At 41.4% G+C, this 26293-nt stretch overlaps 1 protein-coding gene across 1 annotated transcript; it reads left to right on the forward strand.

The window, feature by feature from the left end:
- Positions 1-22888: 22888 nt before the first annotated feature.
- On the forward strand, positions 22889-25509 carry LOC107762688 (nucleoside diphosphate kinase 1-like). Its single transcript, XM_016581064.2, is given in 5 exon segments — positions 22889-23077; positions 23079-23111; positions 23467-23515; positions 24484-24715; positions 25139-25509. Coding segments are annotated over 5 exon segments (447 nt in total). The 5' UTR covers positions 22889-23059; the 3' UTR covers positions 25254-25509.
- The last annotated feature ends 784 nt before the right edge of the window (positions 25510-26293 follow it).

The raw sequence follows: 26293 nt of genomic DNA on the forward strand, positions 1-26293 counted from the left end.
ATTATCAAAAGAAACCTTTTCCAGTTCCCTCTATCTCCTTTCCTAACGTCAGGTGGTATTCTTTTCCTCTCCTCCTATATTGTCTGTCTGTGTCTATTCCCTCTGTCTGTATCTCTATCAGCTCTCTCTTTTTCTCTTATATCCTCCCAATGTGTGTATTTTTCTCTGTATGTGTGTGTGTTCTCTAACCTCTAATCCTCTGGGTCCTCTTTTCTATCCGATGTCCTTCCTCTTTTATAAGCCTTAACCTTACCCCTTTTAACAGCCTGCTCAGAATATATCAAACACCCCTCCCATGTGCCTTCACATTTTCAGATTCCAATTAGTTATTTAAGTATTAACCCCATCAACATTCCCTGGCAGATTTAACCTTTAAAAGGTTTAATACTTCTTTAAACTAAAGCAAAGTATGGGCAGTAGAATATATCTGACAGCATATGCTGTCAAACCATTTTTAAATCCAAAGCCCTTTTATGCAGGAAACAGGCTGTGCACAAGTGCACATGCCATCAACTTAGATTTCAATTAACAATCTATCCTCAGATTCAAATATAGCAACTATAAGTGAACCTACTTGATCCTTACTTTGATTCAAACAAAGTTGCAGCAAGTAACAGGTGCAATCGTTAACATTTGAACTACTGAAATTAATTGACGACATTTGTCGACTCGACTATACTAGTTATAAATCATACAGTCGTAACCAAAAATTAGACATTTAACAGTATCGACAAGGTTCGCATTACATTGACTGAGCAGAATTGTGCTTCGAGGAATCAGTTAATCAGTACAAATTTGGAATTCAACTAATTGCTCAACAAATACATACATACACACTATCAGGACAAGTAGAAAAGACACTTAATCAAACAACAAGGGTTCAGGCCAAGTGGACAGGACACAGTTAATAGAAACTCAAAACAAAACAGACTTCAACAACCACGAACAGCTTTTAAAACAAATCACACGGACTAAAACAAGTAAAGGAAAGAAAGCGAACTCACCTTAAAACTCGAAAAATCAAAAGTTTTGAACTCGGATTTGGACAGACCTTTCTTAAGGCTGAACGGACTTTAATCGAAGTGTTTCTCAGATGAGAAACACCTCGATTAAGGTCCATTAGGCCTTAATTTCTTTGGCTCGAACAAAACACGGACCAGTGACGAAGAATCACAAAGTTCCAAAACTCAGATATGGGATTCATGCTTCCCTGATCAGATTCGGACCAAACTAAGTATGGTTTGGTCACGAGGGGGGTCTGGGGAGTGTCTGGTGTGAAGCTTGGGTTAAACGGTGTAGATCGAGTTTTGACTCGAATCTTCAAATGAAGATTCGAGGACCTAGAGGATGATTCGAACTAAACGGTCAACAGGTCTTTGTTCAGGGTGGTGAGGGGGTTCTATGGTGTTCAGGGCGAGGTCACCGGCGTTCATGCCGCCGGTTTTCATGGTGGAGGATACAGGGGCGGCTCTAGGGTTTGATGGGGATGAGGTTGAAGATGGGAGCTGGGGTATCAGATGGGGGGGCAGGGTAAGGTTATAGGCTTATATATGGAATAGGTGGGTTGATCTCAGCCGTCGGATCAACTGAAATCAATGGCTTGGATCTAAAGGCCTAGGGGAAACGGTGTCGTTTCAACTAAATGGGGTTTGGGTTGGTCCGGGTGGAAACGGGTCGGGTTCTGTTCGTGGGTATGGGAAATGTGATCTTGGCCGTTGATCAATCTGAGATCAACGGCCTGGATCAAACTGGATTAAAACGGCGTCGTTTGGACACCCTGGGTATCAGGTTGGACTGGACCGGGCAGGCCTGGTTTGGGCATTGTTTGTTTGGGCCAATTTTAATAAATTGGCCCAATCCGGAAGAAGAAGAGAGATTTCTTTTTTCTTTTATTATTTTTATTTCTTTTTCTTATTTATTTTAAAAACAAAACTAAGCAAAAAAAATCAAATTAAAATTAAATACACACTCAATACAATTATTTGCACACACACTAAAATATTTCAAAACAGGTAAAATCAAACAAAAATAAAATCACGGACGAAGATGCCTATTTATGATTTTCTGTTTAACGACCGGATTACGGTTCGAATTATGCATGACACACACATTTTTTGTATTTTGTTTTAATAAAGTAAAAATGGGCAAAAATCGTAAATAACCAACAAAATGCCAGGTAAAAATCCCAAACTTGTACAGCAGGGCCAATTATTATTATTTTTTATTTCTCTCGGAGCGATTGTCGTGCGAAACAAAAATCACGTGCTCACAGCTGCCCCTCTTTGTTCGGAAACACGAAGAGTTTTCGTGCAAAGATAAAGTGAGCGTGTGTGAGCGATTTTTGCCTATGGACCACTCCGTATGAAGCATGTTTTTGAAAGATCTGACCGAATCTTGCTTCAAAGATTTCCTACATATCCTGGGCTAAACAGGAATTAGGTCAATGTAGTTCGAGAAATTTTGGTAGCTGGGACTACCATGGGATTGTAATGCTTGCTGCTACTGCTGTTGCTGTTGTCACTGCTGCGTCACTGACCGCCTTATTACAACCAAATGAAAATTGGAAACTGAACTAACTACTTATATGCATGTCAACTGCTAGTTACAAGATTCCTATCTATGATTCTTTTACGACTTGATCTTGGGTCTTAGCTGATTCTGCTTGTAGACTCCAATCTGAATCTTGATGCTTGCAAGTTGCGGCGACTTGTTTAATCTCTGGGATACTGAGTGAGACGCGATTGGCAGGGTTCAGGACCTTAAACAAATGTTGGAGTCAATCTGCCTTCCGTTTACTCCGATATCTCGAGACATCTTCTCTCTTTTTCTTCTTTTTCTTCATTGATTCCGAACTGGGACTCATCTCGTGGGTCATTTCGATCCATGTGGGTCGAGGTTAGACCTGCGGGAGAAAACAAACGAACGAAATTTTCTGCCCCAGTTTCACTAGGAAAATTTCGTTAATTATTTGCCAGGAAGTTCATAAAATTGATGAAAGAGGATATGCATGCTCAGTTCAGGGTTGGAGCCCTAATACCGACTAGCTGGGGAAAGGTTCAGTTTAGGGTTTAAAACCCTAACGCCGAACGAAGGAAAAATTCAGTTTAGGGTTTAAAACCCTAATGCTGATTAAAGGAAAAGTTCAGTTTAGGGTTTAAAACCCTAATGCTGACTAAAGGAAAAATTCAGTTTAGGGTTTAAAACCCTAATGCTGATTGCATGGAAAAACTCAGTTTAGGGTTTAAAACCCTAATGCTGGCTGAAAGGAAAAAGTTCAGTTTAGGGTTTAAAACCCTAATGCTAACTAAAAGGAAAAGCTCAGTTTAGGGTTTAAAACCCTAATGCTGGCTAAAAGGAAAAAGTTCAGTTTAGGGTTTAAAACCCTAATGCTGACTAAAAGGAAAATTCAGTTTAGGGTTTAAAACCCTAATGCTGATTACATGGAAAAGCTCAGTTTAGGGTTTAAAACCCTAATGCTGGCTGAAAGGAAAAAGTTCAGTTTAGGGTTTAAAACCCTAATGCTGACTAAAAGGAAAAATTCGAGAACAACCACTGACTTCTTTTTTTTTGAATTTTCTTACTTTAGTATAAGAAATAAAAAGGGGGCTTCGTGGAAACTTACCTTTCGATTGAATTCCTTATTGCCAAAATGTTTCTTGCACCCATGTAACTTCTTCTTTGGGCGACACCTGCTTCTTGCACGGTTGTCTTGGATTAAACCTGTTTGAACTTTTCAGACAAAGAACAATTGTTAGTTCGGAAATGACGGTCGGTTTGGTGACCTTGATCGTTCCCAATTGCTTTCGTGCGTCTTTATTTCTGTTGTGAAATTCCGCCATTGATTCGATTCGAATGGCGAAATCCTTTAGACTGCTCAGGCTTGTATTTCCAGATTCTGCGATGATTTGCCTCGTAAGGCCTCCTTTTCTTTTCTCTCTTTTGTCCCGTTTTGATTGAAGGTTCTTAACGGGGATTTTATTGGAGGTATTCTTGTGGGAATTTGTACAAAAGGAAGCTTTGTGGGGGGGGTGGATATTTACAAAGTGGATTCTTTGTGTGGAGTTTGTACAATGGGGCATGCTGGGTATTTTTTTTTTTCATATTGGGGAGACTCCGTGGGAGATTGTACAAAAGGAAAAACTCTGTGGGGATTTGTACAGGGGGAGACTCTGTGGGGATTTGTCCGAAGGTGGACTTGCTGGGGAAGATTTCAAGATTTCTCTCTTTCCTCTTTACTCTAAGACACCGTCAAACGTCATGATTCATCAGGCTTGGGCAATCGTACCAACGAGATGAGGTGCTTTCCTTCATGAGACGTGATTCCGTGCAAACAAACCTACCACCTGCCCTTTCCGGTGTGTCCTGAACTTGGGATTAAAACACAAAAGGGATTCGAAGGAAACAAAGAAAGGAGAAAACAAATTAGAAAACAGAGTGTCCTTTTCAGGACGAGAAAGACTTATCTGAGGAAGATAACGTTGGCTTTAAAGGACATGACATGCTCTTTGGACTGGACGTCTGACCTTCCAAGAACTTGCGTTTTCCTGAACCCGAACGGATCTGTGATTCCAAACCGGTGGCATTTTGCCGAAACCTTCTTGGGGTGGAGTCATTCTTTTTCGGCCAACAGCACCCTTTGCGGGTTTTCGCTGGCTGACCTCTCTCATTTCTCTTCCTGTCATCGCTTGATAGCACTCTTTGCGAGTTTTTACTAAACATGCTCTCTCATTTTGGTTTCTCTACTCTCGTCGCCTCGTGGTGCCCGAAGGTTTTCACCGCCGAGACTCTCTCATTTTATCCCTCTCAATTCAGAGTGTGCTGGTCTCCATTTGTGACGCTTATTGGTTCCCCACCATATTTGGTAATTGATTTGAAGGCTTGGTAAAAAGAGGTAGATGATACTAACTTCTCAACTGCTCGACGTGCCCCGGTTTCAATTTCAGGGTGGATGGGATTTTATTGTTGGTGTGACTGAACCTCAGGGAGAGGCTGCCTACGTATCCTTTCGGAATCAAGTCAAACGTAGTTCAGGCCTCAATCAATGTTTTGTTTTGTTTTTTTTTTTTGTAGAGAGGATTGGGTAGTGTTTGGGAGTAGTGGGGGATAAAACCTTCGCCATTTCAAAATGTGTCAGGACTACTTGGAGTATGATCTAGACGTAGTATCTCTTGACTGCATCTGCATTTACTGCTGTGTCGGGATCGTTTCCTTCGATATCACCTAAATACAATGCTCCTCTCGGAAATATCTTCCTTACGATGTATGGGCCTTTCCAATTTGGGGCAAACTTTCCTTTTGCTTCTTCATGATGCGGCAGAATACGCCTTAGTACCAGCTGACCTACTTCGAAATTCCGGGGTCGGACTTTCTTGTTGTAAGCACGGGCCATCCTTCGTTGGTATAATTGTCCGTGACAAACCGCGGCCATTCGCTTTTCATCAATCAACGTTAATTGCTCCAGTCGAGCCTTAACCCACTCGCTGTCTTCAATTTCTGCTTCGACAATGATTCGAAGCGAAGGAATTTCTACCTCTGCCGGTATTACAGCCTCGGTCCCATAAACCAAAAGATAAGGAGTCGTTTCCACCGATGTGCGTACCGTAGTGCGGTACCCCAATAATGCAAATGGTAACTGCTCATGCCACTGTCGGGAACTTTGGATGGTCTTCCTCAAAATCTTCTTGATGTTTTTGTTTGCCGCTTCCACAGCACCATTGGCCTTTGGCCGATAAGGCGTGGAATTCCTATGCGTTATCTTGAATTGCTCGCATACATCTCCCATCAAGTGACTGTTCAAGTTTGCTGCGTTATCTGTAATGATAGTCGCAGGAATACCGAAACGACAGATAAGATTTGAGTGTACAAAATCCACCACAGCTTTCTTAGTGACCGACTTGAGAGTGACAGCCTCTACCCATTTTGTGAAGTAGTCTATGGCAACCAGTATAAACCTGTGTCCGTTCGAGGCCTTTGGTTCAATTGGTCCAATGACGTCCATGCCCCAGGCGACAAATGGCCACGGTGCGGACATGGGATGCAGTTCCGTGGGAGGTGCATGAATCAAATCACCGTGCACCTGACACTGATGACACTTCCGAACGAAGCTAAAGCAATCCTTTTCCATGGTCATCCAGTAATAACCTGCTCGAAGGATTTTCTTCGCTAAGACATACCCGTTCATGTGAGGTCCGCACACACCTGCGTGTACTTCGTGCATGATCTTTCTTGCTTCCACGATATCGACACATCTTAGGAGATTGAGGTCCGGGGTCCTCTTATATAACAATTCACCGCTCAAAAAGAAACCACTTGCATGTCGCCTAATGGTCCTCTTTTGATCTCCAGTAGCGTGCTCGGGGTATTCTTGCGTCTTCAGGAACCTCTTGATGTCATGGTACCAAGGCTGCGTACTTGATCCTGCCTCGATTACACTGCAGTAACCGTGTCTTTCCTTGATTTGGATTTCCAAAGGATCGACGTGGGCGTTGCCCGGGTAGGGTAGCATTGAAGCCAAAGTAGCAAGTGTATCTGCCAGTTCATTGTGACACCTCGGAATGTACCTGAATTCTATTGATGTAAAGCGCTTGCTGAGGTTCTCCACATGTTGTCGGTATGGGATAAGTTTGACATCCCGAGTTTCCCATTCGCCTTGAGCCTGCCGGATGATCAGGTCAGAATCTCCCATAATCAGTAAGTCTTCGATATCCTGATCGATTGCCATATGCATGCCCATAATGCAGGCTTCATACTCAGCTGTATTATTTGTGCAAAAGAAACGAAGTCTAGCTGTGGCGGGATAATGTTGGCCGGAAGGCGAAATCAATATTGCCCCAATCCCTACACCCTTGGCGTTCACGGCTCCGTCAAAGAACATCTTCCAAACATGAGCTTCCTCCGAGATCACTTCTACGGTGTTTACCTCTTCATCTGGAAAGTAGGTATCCAATGGCTGGTATTCCTCATCGACCGGATTTTCGGCCAAATGATCTGCTAATGCCTGGGCTTTCATTGCCGTGCGAGTGACATAAACTATGTCGAATTCCGTAAGCAAGATTTGCCATTTAGCCAGTCTCCCAGTAGGCATTGGTTTCTGAAATATATACTTCAAAGGATCCAACCTGCTTATGAGGAACGTAGTGTGGGCTTGGAGATAATGTCTCAGCTTTTGAGCAACCCATGTGAGAGCGCAACATGTCCTTTCCAGCAGAGTGTATTTGGCCTCGTAGCCGGTGAATTTCTTGCTCAAGTAGTAGATTGCTTGCTCCTTCTTTCCGCTTACGTCGTGTTGCCCGAGGACGCAACTGAAAGAGTTCTCCAAGACTGTCAGATACAAGAAAAGTGGCCTTCCTGGTTCTGGAGGGACCAAGACCGGGGGATTCAAAAGGTATTCTTTGACTTTATCAAAGGCTTCTTGACACTCAACTGTCCATTTGATCGCCGCGTCTTTCCTTAACAGCTTGAATATGGGCTCGCACGTGCTTGTCAGCTGGGCAATGAACCGACTGATGTAATTCAACCTGCCCAACAGATTCATCACGTCTTTCTTCGTTCTCGGGGGAGGTAGATCTCTGATGGATTTTATCTTACTTGGATCTAGCTCGATTCCTCTCCTGCTTACGATGAAGCCCAAAAGTTTGCCCGACGGCACTCCGAAAGCGCATTTGGCTGGGTTTAGCTTCAAGTCATACTTTCTTAGCCTCTCGAAGAATTTCTTCAAGTCTTGGATGTGATTATCCTGCGTCTTGGACTTGACTATCACATCGTCCACGTATACCTCTATTTCCTGATGCATCATGTCATGGAAAATGACAGTCATGGCCCTCATGTAAGTAGCCCCAGCATTCTTCAGACCAAATGGCATGACCCGGTAACAGTAGGTGCCCCAAGGCGTGGTGAAGGCAGTTTTCTCGGCGTCCTCTTCATCCATCAATACCTGATGATACCCAGCGTAACAATCTACAAAAGACTGTATCTCGTGTTTGGCACAATTATCAACGAGGATGTGGATGTTGGGCAGCGGGAAATTATCTTTAGGACTTGCTCTGTTCAGATCTCGGTAATCTACACATACTCGAGTTTTCCCGTCCTTTTTTGGTACTGGGACCACATTCGCCAACCATGTTGTATATTGGACTACCCGGATCACTCCTGTTTTCAGTTGCTTGGTGATCTCCTCCTTAATCTTGTCACTGACCTCAGTTTTGAACTTTCGTTGCTTTTGTTGAACTGGAGGACAATCAGGATGAATCGGCAATTTGTGAACCACTAGATCAACACCTAGTCCCGGCATGTCATCATATGACCAAGCAAACACGTCTTTGAATTCAAAAAGAAGTTGAATTATCGTCTCTCGCGTCTTCTTGTCCGTGTGAATGCTTATCTTGGTCTCCCGGACTTCTTCCGGGGTTCCTAAATTTACCGGTTCAGTGTCATTCAGATTTGGCTTAGGTTTATTCTCGAAATATTCCAACTCTCGGTTTATCTCCCTAAAAGCCTCTTCCGCATCATATTCTGGTTCTGGGTTCATTAATTCGCAGTTAAATAACTCATTGTGATCTGGGCGTGAAGTCCGCAAGCATGTCATATTTAAAGCCGCATTATTAGGACTGAAAAGAAAGATAAAAGGAAAAATAATAAAAATCAGAACAACAGAAAGAATGGGAAAGCAATGATGATGATTTTTTTTTATTTTCTTTGGAAAGTTGGAAGACAACAATGTTTACAACTAGGGATTCAAAACAACAACAAAAAAAGAAAACGTTCAAGTTATGTCCTGGAGATAACTTGCGACACAGGAAAGGTGGCAGGACAGGTCTACCCGGACTTCCGTCTAGTCGGGAATGGCGTGGCCTCCCAGTTTTGGAGTTTGGCGTTTGGTCCCATGTACATCATCTCAGCAGTGCTTGCGCCTTCACCTGGTTGAACCATGTGGACCTCGTAGAGCATCTCTCTCATCGCCCCACATATCTCCTCGATTTCCTCAGCTGTGAAGATCTCGTCATCTTCTTCCTCAGCGTACCTTGGCCTGATGAGAGTTGCATATAAATCCGGCAGTGGTTGAGGTAACTTCCAACCCTCATTTTTCCTTTTCTTTGCCCACTCTTCGTCTGCTGGAGTAGGTTTGAAACCTAGTCCAAAAGGTTTCTTGATGATTGGCAAAGTAATGGGTTCTGTTATTCCCTGAAGGGTTCGCCCAAGCCCCTTCCCTGGCCTAAATCCATGCCGGATCATCTCTTTGGCCACCATAAACGAGGCGTTAGACAGGAAAGGCTGGGGGCAGGGTATTCCCTCTTCGTGCTGCTCTGCCAGTACAACCTCGAAAGCTTGATAGACCGTATGTTCGCTTCCTTCTCTTGGTTCAAGGTACGGGATGGATGGGTCCCGATAAATGGCATGCTCATCTTCCCCATGGACCACGATCTCTCGGTCTTCGTACTCGAACTTCAACATCTGGTGAAGAGTGGAAGGAACGGCTCCTGCCACATGGATCCAAGGTCTGCCAAGGAGAAAATTGTAGGATGTGTCCATGTCGATTACCTGGAAGGTTACTCGAAATTCGACTGGTCCTATGACCAACAACAGGTCTATTTCTCCCATGGTATCTCTCTTGATACCGTCAAAAGCTCTTACGCAGACATTGTTGGGTCGGATTCTTCCTGTCCCAATTTCCATTCTTTGTAGCGTGGAGAGCGGGCAAATGTCAACACCTGATCCCCCATCCAACATTACCCGCTTGACATAGTAGTCCTCGCATTTAACTGTTAAATGCAAGGCCTTGTTGTGTGCTGCTCCTTCCGGGGGTAAATCCTTCTTGCTGAAAGAGATTTGGTTGACGGCGAAGAATCTTTCTGTCATCCGCTCTAGTTGCTCCACCGAGGTTTCAACTGGTACATATGCTTCATTCAGGGTTTTCAGCAGGATCTTTTGATGCTCGGTCGACCTCATCAATAATGACAGCATGGATACTTGCTCAGGGTACTTGCGCAGCTGATCTATCACTTCGTAATCCGGAATTTTCATTTGTTGGAAGAACACTTCCGCTTCTTCAACACTCACGGGCTTCTTTGGAGGGAAGCGCCTTTGTGTGGCGTTGTTCAGTTCTTGGGTATTTGAATACCTTCCAATGAAAGTATCTTCTGGAAGTTCTCCCATGACCTCTTTACCTTTGTACATTACCAAAGTCTTTTGATAATTCCACGGCACTGTGGACGGGTTGGTCATTGGCTTTTGTGGCACGCGTCCGATAACCACTGGCTCATTCAGCCGAGGTGGTTGAATCGTCCCCCAGACCACATAGGCCCCTTTCGGCACGTACATAGGTTTTGTCTTTTTGATTCCGAAGTTCTGTGTCTTCTCAGCTTGACCTCGTGGTATGTAAAGAACTCCACCCTTTGCTGGTACCACTTTCTTCTCCACCTTCTTCTCAGGCACTTTCTTTATAGCATTGATCTCTTCACCCTTTTTTGGTTTCTGGTCCATTTCGGGCCTCTTCCCCGTGTCGATAATGGTAATTATGGCTTTCAGAGCAGGGTCGAACTCTTTGTCTTCACAAATCATCCCGATCAGCGGCCCATTATTGTGAGCAGGCAATGGATTGTTAGTCACATTTGGGATCTCTTCGTCCCTTAGCACTATTTTCCCCTGCTCTATCAAATTTTCGACCACTCTTTTCAATGACCAGCAGTCGTTTGTATCATGTCCCTCAGCCCCTGAATGATAGGCGCATCTGACTCCGGCTTTGTAAGAAGGCGATGTTGGGTTTTGCCTCGTTTGGGGGATTGGTTGCAAGAAACCCAACTGGACTAGCTTAGGGAACAAAGTAGAGTATTGTTCACCGATGGGCGTGAAAGTCCGCCGTCGAGGTGGCTCCTGGGGGCGGAAGTTATTCTGCGGGGGTTGTGGGTTATAGTGGTTGCGGTAAGGAGGCTGATTTCTAGAAGGTGGAGCTGGGCCTCGGTTGGCTTGTTGTGGTGGATGGTTATAAGGTTGGGCATTCATGACCATATAAGGTTGATGAGCATATGCCAAATTTGAGTGAGGGTAGTAGTGTTGTGGGGCTCTTTCCGGAAAATGGGGCCTAGGATGACGATACTCCCTTGCTTCAGAGGCTGCCATAGTCGTTTCTTCCTTCTTCTTCCCCCTCGTCATTCCTCCGTACCCGCTTTGGACGGCCTGGGAAGTCGCCCTTATGGCTGCTTGACTCAGAATTCTACCCGTTTTCAAGCCATTTTCCACCATCTCTCCAATCTTGATCGCTTCCGCGAATGGCTTACCCATAGCTGACATCATGTTTTGGAAATAGTCAGACTCTTGAGCCTGGAGAAAGGTAGTGACCATTTCCACTTCATCCATGGGAGGCTTCACTCTCGACGCCTGTTCACGCCACTTAATAGCATACTCTCTAAAGCTTTCAGAAGGTTTCTTCTTCAAATTCGACAGAGAGTTTCGGTCTGGCGCAATGTCGATGTTATACTGGAATTGTTTTACAAAATCTCTGGCGAGATCATCCCATATATGCCATCGGGACATTTCCTGATCCATATACCATTCCGAAGCTATCCCTACTAGACTTTCCCCAAAATATGCCATTAGCAGTTCTTCTTTTCCGCCGGCTCCCCGCAATTGGTTGCAGTATTTCTTAAGATGTGCAATGGGGTCACCGTGCCCATCGTATTTCTCGAACTTTGGGGTCTTGAAACCCGTTGGCAGGTGCACGTGAGGGAACATGCACAGGTCGGCGTAAGAGACGCTCTTTTGTCCGCTCAATCCTTGCATATTCTTCAAACTTTGTTCAAGGCTTCTCATTCTCTTGGCAATCTCATTTTGTTCTGCAATTCTGGGGTTCTGATCCTGCCCGGGTGCAAGCTCGCACTGAGGCGGTAGAGGATTAGTGTTGGTAGCGAACCTGGTTGGTTCCATTGAGAACGATAGTGCTTGGAATGTAAAAAAGGATGAGTCAAAGCTTGGCTTGTATGTGGTAGGTTGTGCCGTAACCGGGCAAGGCGATGCAGTAAAGATGTTCATGCTTGCATCAGTGGCCGACATTCGGGGATGAGGCTCAGAAGGCGATCCAGCGGAGAAGGCTGAGGTGGCTGGGTACCCGAATGGGGTAGCAGGATAATTTATGGGGACATTAGAAGTCCCACTTGACCTGGAGAATAATTCAGGGAATCCGGGGACGACACTTGGAGGCTCTTTCCCATTGTTCCAGTCGTCCAGCATTTCCAACATGCGGAGCCGTAGGATTCTATTTTCCTCCGCAGTTGCGGATTCAGGTGTGAGGACGGCTGAGATTGAGCTCTCCTCAGAAACAGGGATCGTTTGCAATGGAATTTCTGAAGACATTTCCACACTTCCTTTTGACCTGGTGAAGTAAGTGTGAGTACTGCTTCTGGCCCTAACAACAGGTAGTTGAACACTTCTCCTTGACCTCGTGAAATATGAGTGCGAGGCCAGACTTTCACCAAACCAACCGTTCTTTCAAAAAACCCTGGAATACTCAATGACAAACGCACGGTTAATTTTGTAGCAAATAACAGATAGTTAATCTCACGTTGGGCATGATGCACCTATACAGTTAAGTGGATTACTATATGTTTGCTACGAGAGCATGCGTCATTCCGGCATTTTTTATTAGTTTTCTTTTTTCTTTCTTTTCTTTTTCTTTTTCTCTTTTGTTTTTCTTTTATGTTTTTTTTTTATTTTGCAGTAAAAGAAATGCGACCGGATCCGATGAGGATTGCCTACGTATCACGATGCCTACGTGAATCAGATCATTACGTAGTTCGAAAAATACAGATGATCGTAAAAGAAACAAACTCTTTATTGTTGAAATGTTCTATTACAAACTACATTTTGCAAAAGAAAAAGCGAACTTTGAAAATAAACCTAGATTCAAAATAGACTAAAAATCACCCTGATGGGAAAAACGAGCAGAAGATGCTAAGATACAGATTTGACCTATGAACGCATTATGGTTTTGAAAATTGGTGTCCGCGGGGCATCGTTCGGCCTCACCGCGGTCCTAGGCGTGAGATCCCTCTCAAGTTGCTCCAGCTCATGCATAGTCTGCTTGACATAACCCATTACTGCCGAGAGGACGGTAACGCTGGACATGTTCTCACATCGTAGGCATCGTCTGGTGATGGCATGGGCAATGGCCTTGATCCTATCTCTGGTTTGCTTCTTCTCTACGAGCAGGCGTTTTATCTGATCGCTGCATATCTTGAAGACTTGAGCATCTAATATGCATAAGGTTATTAATTGTGAGCATCATGGCTCGAGGTATTCTATATGGACCGGTGCTTAAATTTGGTCACACATCAAAGTGGAGTTATGTTGGGATATAATCTTTGTACTTATTTTGTGTGTTTTGTTTCTCCTTGTGTGATGGTTTCGTAGCATTTTGCTTCATGGTGGTATCTGCTGAGCTTGCGAGATGGTTCCCTCATTTGATTCCCTTTCCATTATTGGGGTGCATCCGAGTTGTTGCTTATTTGGTGCACGAATTGCATGGTATGTGGCTTGAGGTGGTTCCGGTGTAGCATGTCGGTCATGCAGCTTGTGCTGGATGAGGTGAGGTTATTGGACTGGGAATGAGTGCTATTGGATTTGATTAAGGTATGTCTGGAAGAACAACGTCACTAGTCGACTTAGAATTCGGCAATGGTTCTTATCGGGTGAGAAAGCTCCATGACTTGGTGATCTAATAAGTGGTTATGAGTTTCTATGTGTTTCCTTCACCATTGGTAGTGTACGAAGGTTTAGAAAAAGGTTTTATCTGATATGAGGTTTGTTACCAGTACTGGGTTTGTTATCGGGTAGCTATTATGGTCAGAAGTTATTGCTATAAGTATCTGAGTTATGTAGTATATCATGTGATTATATCTTAGGTTATGGTTATAGATTGCTACATCTTGTTTAGACTTATATATTATGTATAAATACGAGATTCAGGTCTTATGATGAATTCCCAAAGTTGGGGATTGGGTTCTAAGGTTTATGGACTAAGATTGAAGAAAGGTTCTTCAGTTAAGTTGGGTTGTCGGCTTATATGGATTGGGGGTGACAAGGTATCACCCATGGGTATGTGTATGGTGAGGTTATACAGTGATTTGATGGCTTTAGGATGACTCTTGGCACATTCGAGGACGAATGTATGTTTAAGTGGGGGAGAATGTAGCGACCCGACCAATCGTTTTGAGCATTTGGATTTAGTTTAGTTGTTTGAGGTCATGAGTAGCTTCATATGGTATATTATGACTTGTGTGTATCATCGATTTTGGTTTTCGAGTGGTTCAGGATTAATATGGAAGAATGATTCTCAACTAGAAAACTTTAAGTTTGAAGAGTTGACCAAGTTTGACTTTTATGTATTTGACCTCGGATCGGAGTTATGATGGATCCTTTAGGTATGGATGGTGATTTTTAACTTGGACGTGTGCCCGAATTTGCATTTGGATGTTTCTAGAAGGCTTTTTGGCTCTAACTGACGAAAGTTGGTAATTTGAAGGTTTAGAAGTTCATAGGTTTGATCAGGAGTTGACTTTGATGTTTTCGGTTTTGGATTATGGTTCCGGGAGTTAGAATAGGGTTTTATGTCATTTGAAAATTGTGTGCAAAATTTGAGGTGATTTCGAGCTGTTTAGACGTGTTCGACGTAAGATTTGAATTTGGAAATTTTAAATAGTTCATTAAGCTTGATTTGAGGTGCAATTCATAGTTTTGATATTGTTATGTGGGATTTGAGGACTCGAACGGGTCCATATTATGTTTTGGGACTTATTGATATATTCGGAGGGGGTTCTGAGGGGCTCAGTTGAGTTTCGGATAGGTTTGGGTTGTGTTGCGCTCATATTTGATGTTTTGACGTTGTTTCTTCAAGCATAAATGGTACCACATTAATAAAATTAACTTTATATTCTATTTCCCTTCTTTTATTTAAGTTCCTCCCAGATACATGGCTTACATACCCGGCTCAACATTCTTGGAAAACAATCACATCGAGGGTTCGGAGGAGAATTGGCCATTCAATCTTGTGAACTAATCGAGATAGAAATTGGAAAAAGAGATACGAACGGAGAGGAATAACCAATCAATGAAAGAACATGAAACCATTATGTTTCAATAGAGGTACGAGAAATGGTTGGGGGCAATGAAGTAGGTGAAGTGGATGGATTTTGCGAGCTGTTCCAACCACTGCTGGATGTGATTCCAAGAACCGAACAATAATGAATACCACACAGAAGAGTCAAGACCAGGCTCCCCCCGCCATTCTTGTAATTGTTACCTGTAATCCGTGCAGGTGTGTCCGCACCCCCCTGAGTGGACGAGAAAGAAAGGATTTCTCGAAGTAACCCCCTATGCTCCAGACCCAGGAGTCAACTTTCCCGTATGAGTATTCGGTACATGTATCAGTCCGTTGAAGAGTGAAAGGGTCACCACTACTGAGGACCCTCCTCTAACCTTAGATAGGTCGTCTGAGGGTTCACCGCGATTCATTGTTGTGCTTACACACAAGGCTACCCTTGAAACATTACATCCATATTGTAATTACATAACCATATCAAAAAAATCGTCGAATTTGGATATCGTATGCGGGAGTTATGCCCATTTTAGTATTAGAGAAGATAGATGGTGCTGGTGCTTCGCAGATGCGAAGTGGGGCCGCATCTGCAACCCCGCTGGTGCGAAAAATTGTCTGCAAATGCGGAAATGATAGCTGTCAGATCGCCGATGCGTCTTTTTGGGTGCAGACGCGAGATCCTTTTGTATTAAAAAATTAGATTGCATTCATTTGCTATTTTGAGAATATTTTGAGTTCTAGAGATTCGTTTGATATGATTTTCACTAGTTTATTTTTGAATTAATCCGTGTTTTGATTTGATAATTGAGGTTTTTATCAAAAAAATTCTAAAGTGAATAATTGAGTTTTGAACATCGATTCGAAGTTAGAATTAGATGAAATTAGTATGGTTGAACTCGTATTCGAATGAGTTAATGGAATTTTTGAGTTTTGTTTGGTCTTAGGATGCGGTCCTAGGTTAACATTGTGGTTGACTTTGAATATTTTATTAAAGATTCGACCGTTATCATTTGGGTTTGATTTCTATGGCATTATTTGATGATTTTGAGTTGCTTTTGGCTAGTTCCGAGTTGTTCGAAGGTCGATTCGTGTGAGATGACGCTTCTAGAGTATCAGTTTGGCTTGTTTGAGGTAAGTGTATTACCTAAAATTGGTTGAGGAACTAGTTTCCTGAGTTATTTGTGATAGCTACGTGTTATAGGTGGTGCACATGTGCAGGGTTGAGCCCATGTGCATGCATCAGGGTATTTATCCATGCCCGTAGTAGTGTTTAGGTTATGATATGCCTTGAATTGGTTAATAAGCTTTGTGTTGTGATGTTTCTTACATTTGCACCCTGTTGTGAGCTATTTGAGCCATGTTTGATGTTACATAGAGGTTAATCTCCTCATTGAACCTGATAATTGCTACTTTTGCGATGTAATTGCCTGATTGACCTACCAGTCCAGGAGTATGAAATGTGATGTTCATTGATCATGTATATGTATTCTTGTATATATGCTTTCTATGTGATATGTTTTGGACTGGTAGCATGTGACCACGTCGGGCGGATTATGATATTGAGATCGTGACCATGTCAGGCGTATTGTGATATTGAGCATGTAACCACGTCGGGCGGATTGTGATATTGAGCATCTGACCACGTCGAGCAGATTGTGATATTGAGTCTGTGACCACACCAGTCGGATTGTGATATATAGCTTGTGACCATACTGGGCGGATTGTGATATATAATTTGTGACCATACTAGGCGGATTGTGATATTGAGCATGTAAACACACGAGGTGGATTGTGATATTGATTTTGTGACCACACTGGACGGATTGTGATATTGAGCATGTGGCCACGCTGGGTGGATTGTGATATTCAGTCTATGACCACGCCAAACAGATCCTAATATTGAGCTTGTCACCATGCTGAGCGGATTGTAATATTTAGCATATAACCACGTCAGCCAGCTTATGGTAGCACGTGAGTTGTCCATGCTGCGTGTGGATATGGATCCATACTCCAAGGTCACCCTCTCATGTGTCTTCTTAATGATATTCACGCGGATCTGAGAAACTAATAGGTTTCTGGTTGATGTGGGCCTTGGGAAGGATGGTCAGTGATTTGATTCCGTTATTGAGATTTTGATATGGGCCTTAGAGTCATATTGCGATTTCTATTTAGATCTGGTTGCGGATCGCATCATTTTATCTTTACTTGCAATTTCCTTGGCTGTTTTACCTGATTTATTTGCATATTTTCCTTATATGCTATATTATTGACTGACCTGAGTATGTTAAGAAAACTATGTGTACCAAGGTGGTTTTATCTGTGATTTTGTAATTTGATCATACTATTGTTTTGTACTTGTTGGAATTACGAACTGCATAGGTGATTAGCGAAATCTTGTATAATTCTTGCTTCTATTACCTTTCTGAGGTTAGTATGATACTTTCTAGATATATGAGGTCAGTTGTACTCATACTACACTTTTGCACCTTGCACGCAGATCTTGGAGCGGAGATGTTGTGGATGATGGGAGTTGGCATTAAAGATGTACCTGCTTTTCGGATATAGCTACCACTTGTCCTTGACAGGTTTAGAATGATAATACATTTACGTATATTCCAAATAGATATTATATTTATATCATACCAGTTTTGTAAATCTAAGTCTTAGTGGCTCATGATTTGTACTACCAATCCTTGATTATTGTATAGAGATTCAGTTATTTCACTTATTGATTCATATTATTCTCATTTGAATTGTGTTGACTGTTAGTTAGCTTATCTAATAGGTTGGGTTAGGTGTCATCACGACTAGGTGAGTTTTGGGTGGTGACAAGTTGGTATCAGAGCCCTAAGTTCATAGGTTCTACGAGTCATGAGCAAGTGTCTAGTAGAGTCATACAGATCGGTATGATGAAGTCCATACCTATCTTCGTGAGGTAACAGGGCATTTAGGAAAAACTTCCTATCATGTAGTATTGATTTATCTTGAAATGCATATCTTTGATTTTGTACAGAAATGGTAAATATAGATCATATAGAATGAAATTAAGTACGAACCTGAGTAAAAGTGATAAATAATTTCTATTATGGTATAGCTAGGTAAATTTTCCTTATTTTGCATTATTCCATGGGCCCTACAACTATAACAGTGGTATATATTATAGCTATAAGACTTCGCATATATGGAGGGAAGTACATAAATACCTCATTTTGGAGTTAGCATTGAAGTCATACCAGCATTACATAAAAATTTATAAATTTACCTACTTTGGAACTCGCTTTTGACATATACGTCTGATGTTTCCAAGATTCGCGTCTGAAGATATAAATTTTGTGTAGTATAAACTTCAAAGTACAAACTTCAAATAAATTACGTCTAAAGTTCTTCCATCACAGTGCACACTTCAAACAAACGATTCTATTCTTTCATCACAATGCAACTTCGGATAAATTTGTTTGAATTTTGCACTATCGCATGAAAACTTCAGACAATTTGATTAAAGTTTGCAATAGATAAAGAATACAGAATTAGCCATGCAATCACCACATATTCCAAAATCACCACTATCCCTCTATCCTTTGGGACTAGAAAACACTGAAGAACCATTATTCATCCACCATTTGGCATTAGAAAACATTAGCGAAAAGCTAGCTCAGTCTGAGTTATATTGGTTCTTTGGTCATAAATCTCTCTGGGTTTTGGTTTCGTTTAAGACTCCATTGGAAGAAGAAGAAGAAAGTAGTTTGTCAGCAAAGCAATAAACAAAACAACATGGAAGAGGAAAAGAAGAAGGGAGAAGGATGAGGAAGTTGCATATGAATTTCCCTCAAATTAGGTATAGGATAAAGTTTTTTACAAAGTGGGCCCAAATAAATAGCAGAGTACAATTAAGATATGAGGTAAAAATTTGAGTAATTTTTATAAAGCACTATAGTTTAAAGCCTAGTAACTACAGTTTGTCTAATTACATGGGTGTATACAAAGGATACAACCTGTATTGACTGTATTCATTCGCTCAACGAATACAACTAAGGCAAAATACAGAAATACAAAAAAATAAAATGCTCTTGTTGAGAGTCGAACTCAATACCTCCGTTAACTAAGCGGTAGCTCTAACCAACTGAGCTACAGAAAAATAAAATGCTCTTGTTTCAGTTCAATATAATTAATCTCTTGTTTTATAGATTTGCTATAAAATTCAAATATAGCTACAGAATGGTAAATTTGCTGAAAGTATAGCTACGAATGGTAAATTCAGTATATATATATTTGATGTGTCGCGTAATTTTCCCTATAAACACAAATCCCAGGTATTATGGAGTAAAATAGGACCCCAGACCCCACCTGTTAGGAATATACGGGGTATGTTATTGCTGTTATGGAGTAGAATAGGAGTAATAAAGATGATTAGCTTTCTTAAATTATTATTTGTCCGGATACCAATACTTTAGTGATAATCTTGTATCGCTAAATTACAAAAGAACGAACTATTGGTTAACATATACAAATTTTGGAAAAAAAGATTAGTCGAACCTTTGTCACATGGGTGATTTATGTCATTCGAATTCTGTCCGAGGTTTACCACCGTGCGGTAGTCAAGACCAACCTTAACTTCAGCCTTTCCAATACATAGAATTATTTTAGGATGTTTAAGACTTAGAATAATTTTAGGCAGCAAGAAAAAAGTAAAGGCACACACGAATTTACAGTAATCTCTTCCCAACTCGTATTAATATATGAATACAAGAACACAACAAAGCCAATCCTATGGCCAAGAATAAAGAACACCCTAGTTCCCTACCCCAAAACAAATTTTTCACCCTTAGTAATTACACTTAGATGTTTTTTGGCTAACACTTTGCCACAAGACTAAGTTTCAGCCCATTTGGGACAACCTTATGCACATATTTATAATGCAGGCTGCCCAATTACACTTGGCAGCATTTTAGACAATCAGATAACAAGCCACAACTGATGAGCAAATATAGGGAACACGCTAAAAATGTGTATCACTAAGTCACACAATCAACCATGATAAAAAAACGTGCATCAACTTAGCCCCATGATCGGTCATGCTTGGATGTAGCAGTTGTAACCATTCAACTGCCTTGTCATGTGCACTGCATGTGCTCATTTTGGCTTGCTGCTGCACGCCCAAGGCTGGCATTGTGCTCAGCCTTGCCCTTTGATACTGCTACGCCCCAATGTCATAACCACAACTTGTCGCCCATTGACTTAGTCGCACACACCCATTGCCACAGCTGCCCGCTTATGTCAAGTCGCCCTCAACTTGAGCAAATATGCCCACGTTAATGTCATTGCTTGTCTTTCTTTGCCTTGCCTTGCCTTTCCATGTCTTGGCCCCTACTTTGACATGGTTTTGCCTTGCTATTATTATGACAACCCGCACGTCCATGTGAAATGTGCCTTGACTCCGTCAAAGTGCGTTTGTCAATTACGCATAGTCCGTCATGCCGAGTTGCCCATCATGATATTGCCTCATTTTTCAAGTTGTGTGCCAAGGCCATCATGAAAATATTTGTCACAACCCACATCTGCCGGAGAACTTTATGAAGGGGCTGACAAACCACCCCTACCTGAAGAATTCGTCGTCCTCGATGAAGTAGTTTCCACACTTTTTAGCACCACCATAGGCCCTAAATATGCCGTCTCCTACTCATGTTCTTCCTCTTTCGGCTCATCTTCACCTTTTTCATCAGCAAATAAAGTTGTAAGCCATATAAGTTCCGGACAATCCCTCGCCATGTATGATCCTTTACAAATAAAACAACCATCAAACTTGCTATTTTGTCCCTTGTTTGTCAAAGGTCCAGCATATTGCTTTTCCTTCCCATTGCCACTGCCCTAAACAACATTACCCTTGTCATTCCCGTTTTTCCTTCACTCTTTTGCCTTGTCTTTGTTCCCATTTTTGGACTTTTAAGTAGTAAAGAAATCAGAACTATCTTTTCCCAGCAGGAAATCACCCAACGCATCTGCAGCAACAATGACACTAGGAAGGTCTTTCACATTCTGCCTTCAGAGTTTCATCTAAGCCCACAACTGCAAATCGTATAGGAAATTGTGCAGCTTGTCTTCCTCATACATGTTGCTTATATCCAGCATCAAAAAACTGAAATCTTTGACATAATCCTGACCGTTCCAATTTGTTTCAACTTCTTCAAACGATCTCTAGCAATCCAGCCCGCATTGCTAGAAAAACATTGATCCTTCAACTCTTTTTTCAACCCTTCCCAAGAGTAAATCTTCAACCTACCAGCACTTACATCATCTGCCACGCGTGTTCGCCACCAAAGCTTAGCATCTTCTACCAAGTACATAGTCATAATGGTGACCTTGTCTCTATTTCGCACATGGGCAGCCTGAAAGTACTGCTCCATATCCCACAGGAAATTTTTGAGATTCTTGGAATTTCTTGCACTATTAAACTCTTTAGGCTCAGGAATTTTGACCTTAGTATGATCAGCCCCATGCTGGACATCATTATTGCCAGCAACACAACATAGCAACCCATTTTACGCTTTTAGATCTGTGCACTCTTGGCTCAACATGTTCATCTCTGCCTCAAGATAGGCAAGACGAGTAACAATAGTCAGAAATTGTTCACCATTAACTGTTCTGACGAGTGCCTCCAATGCAACAACTTTTTCCCTCGGTTCTGCATTGCCACCAGCCATCTTTCACACAATTCAACCATTGAACGTCGTGTCTTTGCCCCGATCCATCCACGCTCTAATACCAATCATCACAGGGGTAATTTATGTCACTCGAATTATGCCCGAGGTTCACCACCGTGGCAGTCAAGCCCAACCTTGATTTCAGCCTTTCCAACACTTAGAATTATTTTAGGACGTTTGGGACTTAGAATAAATTTTAGGCAACAAGAAAAGTAAAGAGATACACAAATTTACAGGAATCTCTTCCCAACTCGTATTAATATGTGAATACAAGAACACAATAAAGTCAACCCTATGGCCAAGAACAAAGAACACCCTAATTCCTTGCCCCAAAACGAATTTTCCACCCTTAGGAATTACACTTTGACGTTTTTGGATAACACTTTGCCACAAGACTAAGTTTTTGCCCATTTGGGACAACCTTATGCACATATTTATAGTGCATGCTACCCAATTACACATGGTAGCATTTTAGACAATCAGTTGACAAGACCCAACTGATGAGCAAATATAGGGAACATGCTAAAAACGTGTATCACTAAGCCACACAATCAGTCATGATAAAAAACGTGCATCAACTAAGCCCCATGATCAATCATGCTTGGAGGTGGTAGTAATAACCGCTCAACTGCCCTATCATGTGTGTTGCATGTGCTCGTTTTGGCCAGTTGTTGCACACCCAAGGCTGGCATTGCACCCAGCCTTGCCCTTTGACACTGCTCCGCCCCAATGTCATGACCACAGCTTGCCGCCCATTGACTTAGCCGCACACGCCCATTGCCACGGCTGCCCGCCTATGTCAAGTCGCCCTCAACTTGATCAAATCTGTCCACGTTAATGTCATTGCTCATCTTGCCTTGCCTTGCCTTGTCATGTCTTGGCCCCTGCTTTGACATGGTTTTGCCTTGCCATTCTTATGCCAACCCGCACATCCATGTGAAATGTGTCTTGCCTCCGTCAAGGTGCATTTGTTAATCCCGCAGAGTCCGTCAGGCCGAGCTGCCCGTCATGATGTTCCCATTTTTTTCAGGTTATATGCCAAGGTCATAACACATCTGTCACATTATTAGTTGTACTTGTTGTTCAGTACCATTTTAGCTTGTCGCGGAAATTTCTAACGGCTCTTTCTCAAAAAAGAGAATATTCCACATAGGCAAGTAGGGTTTTAATTGCCGTACAAATTCCATTCCTCCTACTATTCGCTGCTGTCTGCCGAAATCCAGTACAGTACTAAGTGTAGTGTCAATTTCACAACACAACATCAAAGAAACCGAAAATGGAGCAAACATTCATTCATGATCAAGCCTGATGGTGTCCAACGTGGCCTGGTTCGTCTTCATTATTACTACTTTCTTTATTTTGTTTTCAAATAAGTATCTTATGTATTCATAACTTAGCGTTTCGATTTCAAGCAATTGATTTGAGCACTAAACTACTACTTTCTCTGTTTTAATTTTTGTGATATAGTCAACTCGAGACGGAATTTGAGAAGAAATAAAAAGAATATATGTGATCCTAAACAAGTCCAGACTGAGTTATTCTTTTTCAAACAATGGAGGTTATAGATTACAAATTTCGTATAGTGGGTATCTATTTTATTCGTCCAGAATCCTAAAAGATGGAAAAGAATAAGAAAGAATGAAAGTTTGATTCTTTGACTTATTTTTTATTTTTTTATCTCAGGTGGGTGAGATTATTGGAAGATTTGAGAAGAAGGGTTTCTATTTGAAAGGTAAAATATTTGCCCTCTTTCAGGAAAGGTCTTTTACTTTTCCCATTTATGGGTAGGACAATTTGTTGTATGTTACCCTTCCATTTGGTCAGGAGAAATGTGTATGTTATTATAAAGGAAAGCTTGTAATGCAGAAAACTTTTAGTCTCAGAAAATATTGTCTCCAAAGACCTTAAATCTTTTAAAATCCATGTGAATTTAGCAAAAAATAGGGCGCAATGGAAATATATATATAGTGATACCAACTAGCTGTGAATATGTTTTAGTCAAGTTAGTACGTTTAGATCTTATGTTTCTACGAGTCTTTCAGTTCTATCACGAATTTGTATGCCAGTAGAAAATGTAGCGGACTTCTAGCTTTTTTTAATTTCTATTTTGATTTTACACAATATTTGCCTAAGATGAGCTTGAATGGAGCGACATAGTCAATGAGGACTTGTCGCTCTTGCTGTACTAAAATGAATTTAGTCGACCATGATAATTTAATGTCATTGTTATTATTCATTTGCAATGTGGTGACTCTATGGTAGTCCATTTACACCAACCTAATAAATACATGACATATTTCTTCCCAAACATGATTATCAGTAAATCGTAGTTAACTAATACACATTTTCAGTTTATTTTATCAGTTAGGGATGGTAAATTAGTCTGGTTTGGTATAAACAACACCCGGTATGAATAAGTTTTTACCTTTTCATGGCCATATGTAGATCAGCAGTTTATATCTATGCAGATTTAGTAAATATTTTTTCCATGTTCAAAGAGATTGGAATTGACGTCTTTTTTTGGTATTTCCCTTGTAGTAGTTTGTTTACAGTTTATATAATTACTTTGTAAAGATGATTGTGACCTCTTCTTAATACACTATTTTTATCAGAATTTTTTTTAATAGACTTAGATGTTCTGATTTTATTTTATTTTTTAACTGAATCTGTATGGCCATATTCTACTCCTTTTGCATATAGGGTTGAAGTTTATGACCGTGGATCGTGCTTTTGCTGAAAAGCACTACGCAGACTTGTCTGCAAAGCCTTTCTTCAATGGGCTTGTCGATTACATTGTGTCTGGCCCCGTTGTGGTAATGATCTGGGAGGGTAAGGGAGTAGTTTCAACTGGCAGGAAGCTCATTGGAGCAACAAACCCCTTGGAATCTGCTCCTGGAACCATTCGTGGTGATTACACCATTGACATTGGAAGGTATTTATTCAGTCGCCAGTCTAGCATTTGTGCATATTCTTGATTATCCTTCATTGAATTCAGCAATAAAAAGCTGGAACTGCCCGAGAGCAATAGTGAAATCACTTTAATGTTAACTGATTGTGCACTATCAATCTCTGGTTCCTTTTTTGGCTTTTGTTATCCAATATCCATGCCTAGTTTGGATTTTATTTTATCTCTTTGACTCTATCAATTAGTTACCATGATACCTGACGTTCGGTGTTCTGCATCAAAATCAGCTGTGATGTCCAAATAATCAGCTGATGATTTTACGTTTTGAAGAATGTTATCATATCTACTATATGTTTTTACATTGGTTGAGATGACCAAGAAATTGGTATACATGCCATTTCAACTCAACTTGTTTAGCTGGGAATAAAAGGCGAACCGCTTTGGTTGCAGGAATGTTATTCATGGAAGTGATTCAGTTGATAGTGGACAGAAGGAAAAAGATCTTTGGTTCCCTGAAGGTATTAATTGGTGGCGTCCCAGCCAACACTCTTGGATCTATGAGTAAAAAGTTTTATGACTACAACTATAACTCTATTGATGTCTTGCGAGTGTCAGTTGTAGCGTATGGATTTTGATGACTGTAATAGAGTGTGGTAAGTTTTGGTGTTTCAGATTTTGTACTTTAATTCCCCATGTCAAGGAGACTAATTATGTCTAATTCTTCAAGTTTATCATCTATAACTTCACAGTTGTCTCTTGGAGTGTATTGCTGCAGATTGTTATGAATGTCGAAGAGCCTAATGTGGCTGTGTTTATTTAATTATGCGAAGTAATCTTTACTTGTTCTTTTATAACATAAGACAATAAATTTTGGGCTCCTGGGGAAAACTCGAAGATTAAAGATCTGTATTGTTGGTTGAAAATTTTGAGAGAAAGTGGATGGGAAGTTTAACACCTATCTGAGGAGGGAGTAAAGATTACAATGATGAATGTGTTTGTTTCATTTGATTGCTATTGTTGCAAACAGATTGGAGGAAAAATGATGGTCGGTTTCTTGTGGGAGGGGGAAAAGGAGAAGAAATTTCATTTTGGCTGAATGGACGATCAACAATTTTCGGAAAGGGGGAAAGAGGAGAACAATGATCTGACAAGGGTTTTATTTACTATGTGGTAGCAAACAATGGTTAGTTCTTTACAAGGGGGCAAATTCAAATAGAGTGAGTTTATGTTGGGGGGGGGGGGGGGATACAAAGGTAAGAGAAATTCACTAAGTAGTTGGAAATGAGGATAGGCTATTACTTTTATTGGATGTTTGTAGTTGGAGGACTTACTGTAGGCAGGATTCCTGGGGCATTCAGCTGGTTTATGAACCTTAAATATTCCAGTATTGTGGTCTGACCCAATGTGTCTTCCAGAAATGAAGCATTCGAACCAACATGTCAAGCTGTCACATGTATGGGAACATTGACACATCACACCTAAGGGTGTGGCTAGGTAATTTCTTCCCATTAGCCTAAGCTTTCGTGACAAAGTTAATGGGTAGATGTGCTGATGAGGTTAACAAGTAATCAATGAACAGTTGAGGTGCAGACAAACTAGTTCGGA

This window comes from Nicotiana tabacum, chromosome 1 (assembly GCF_000715075.1).
Source record: "Nicotiana tabacum cultivar K326 chromosome 1, ASM71507v2, whole genome shotgun sequence".
Lineage (NCBI taxonomy): Eukaryota > Viridiplantae > Streptophyta > Magnoliopsida > Solanales > Solanaceae > Nicotiana > Nicotiana tabacum.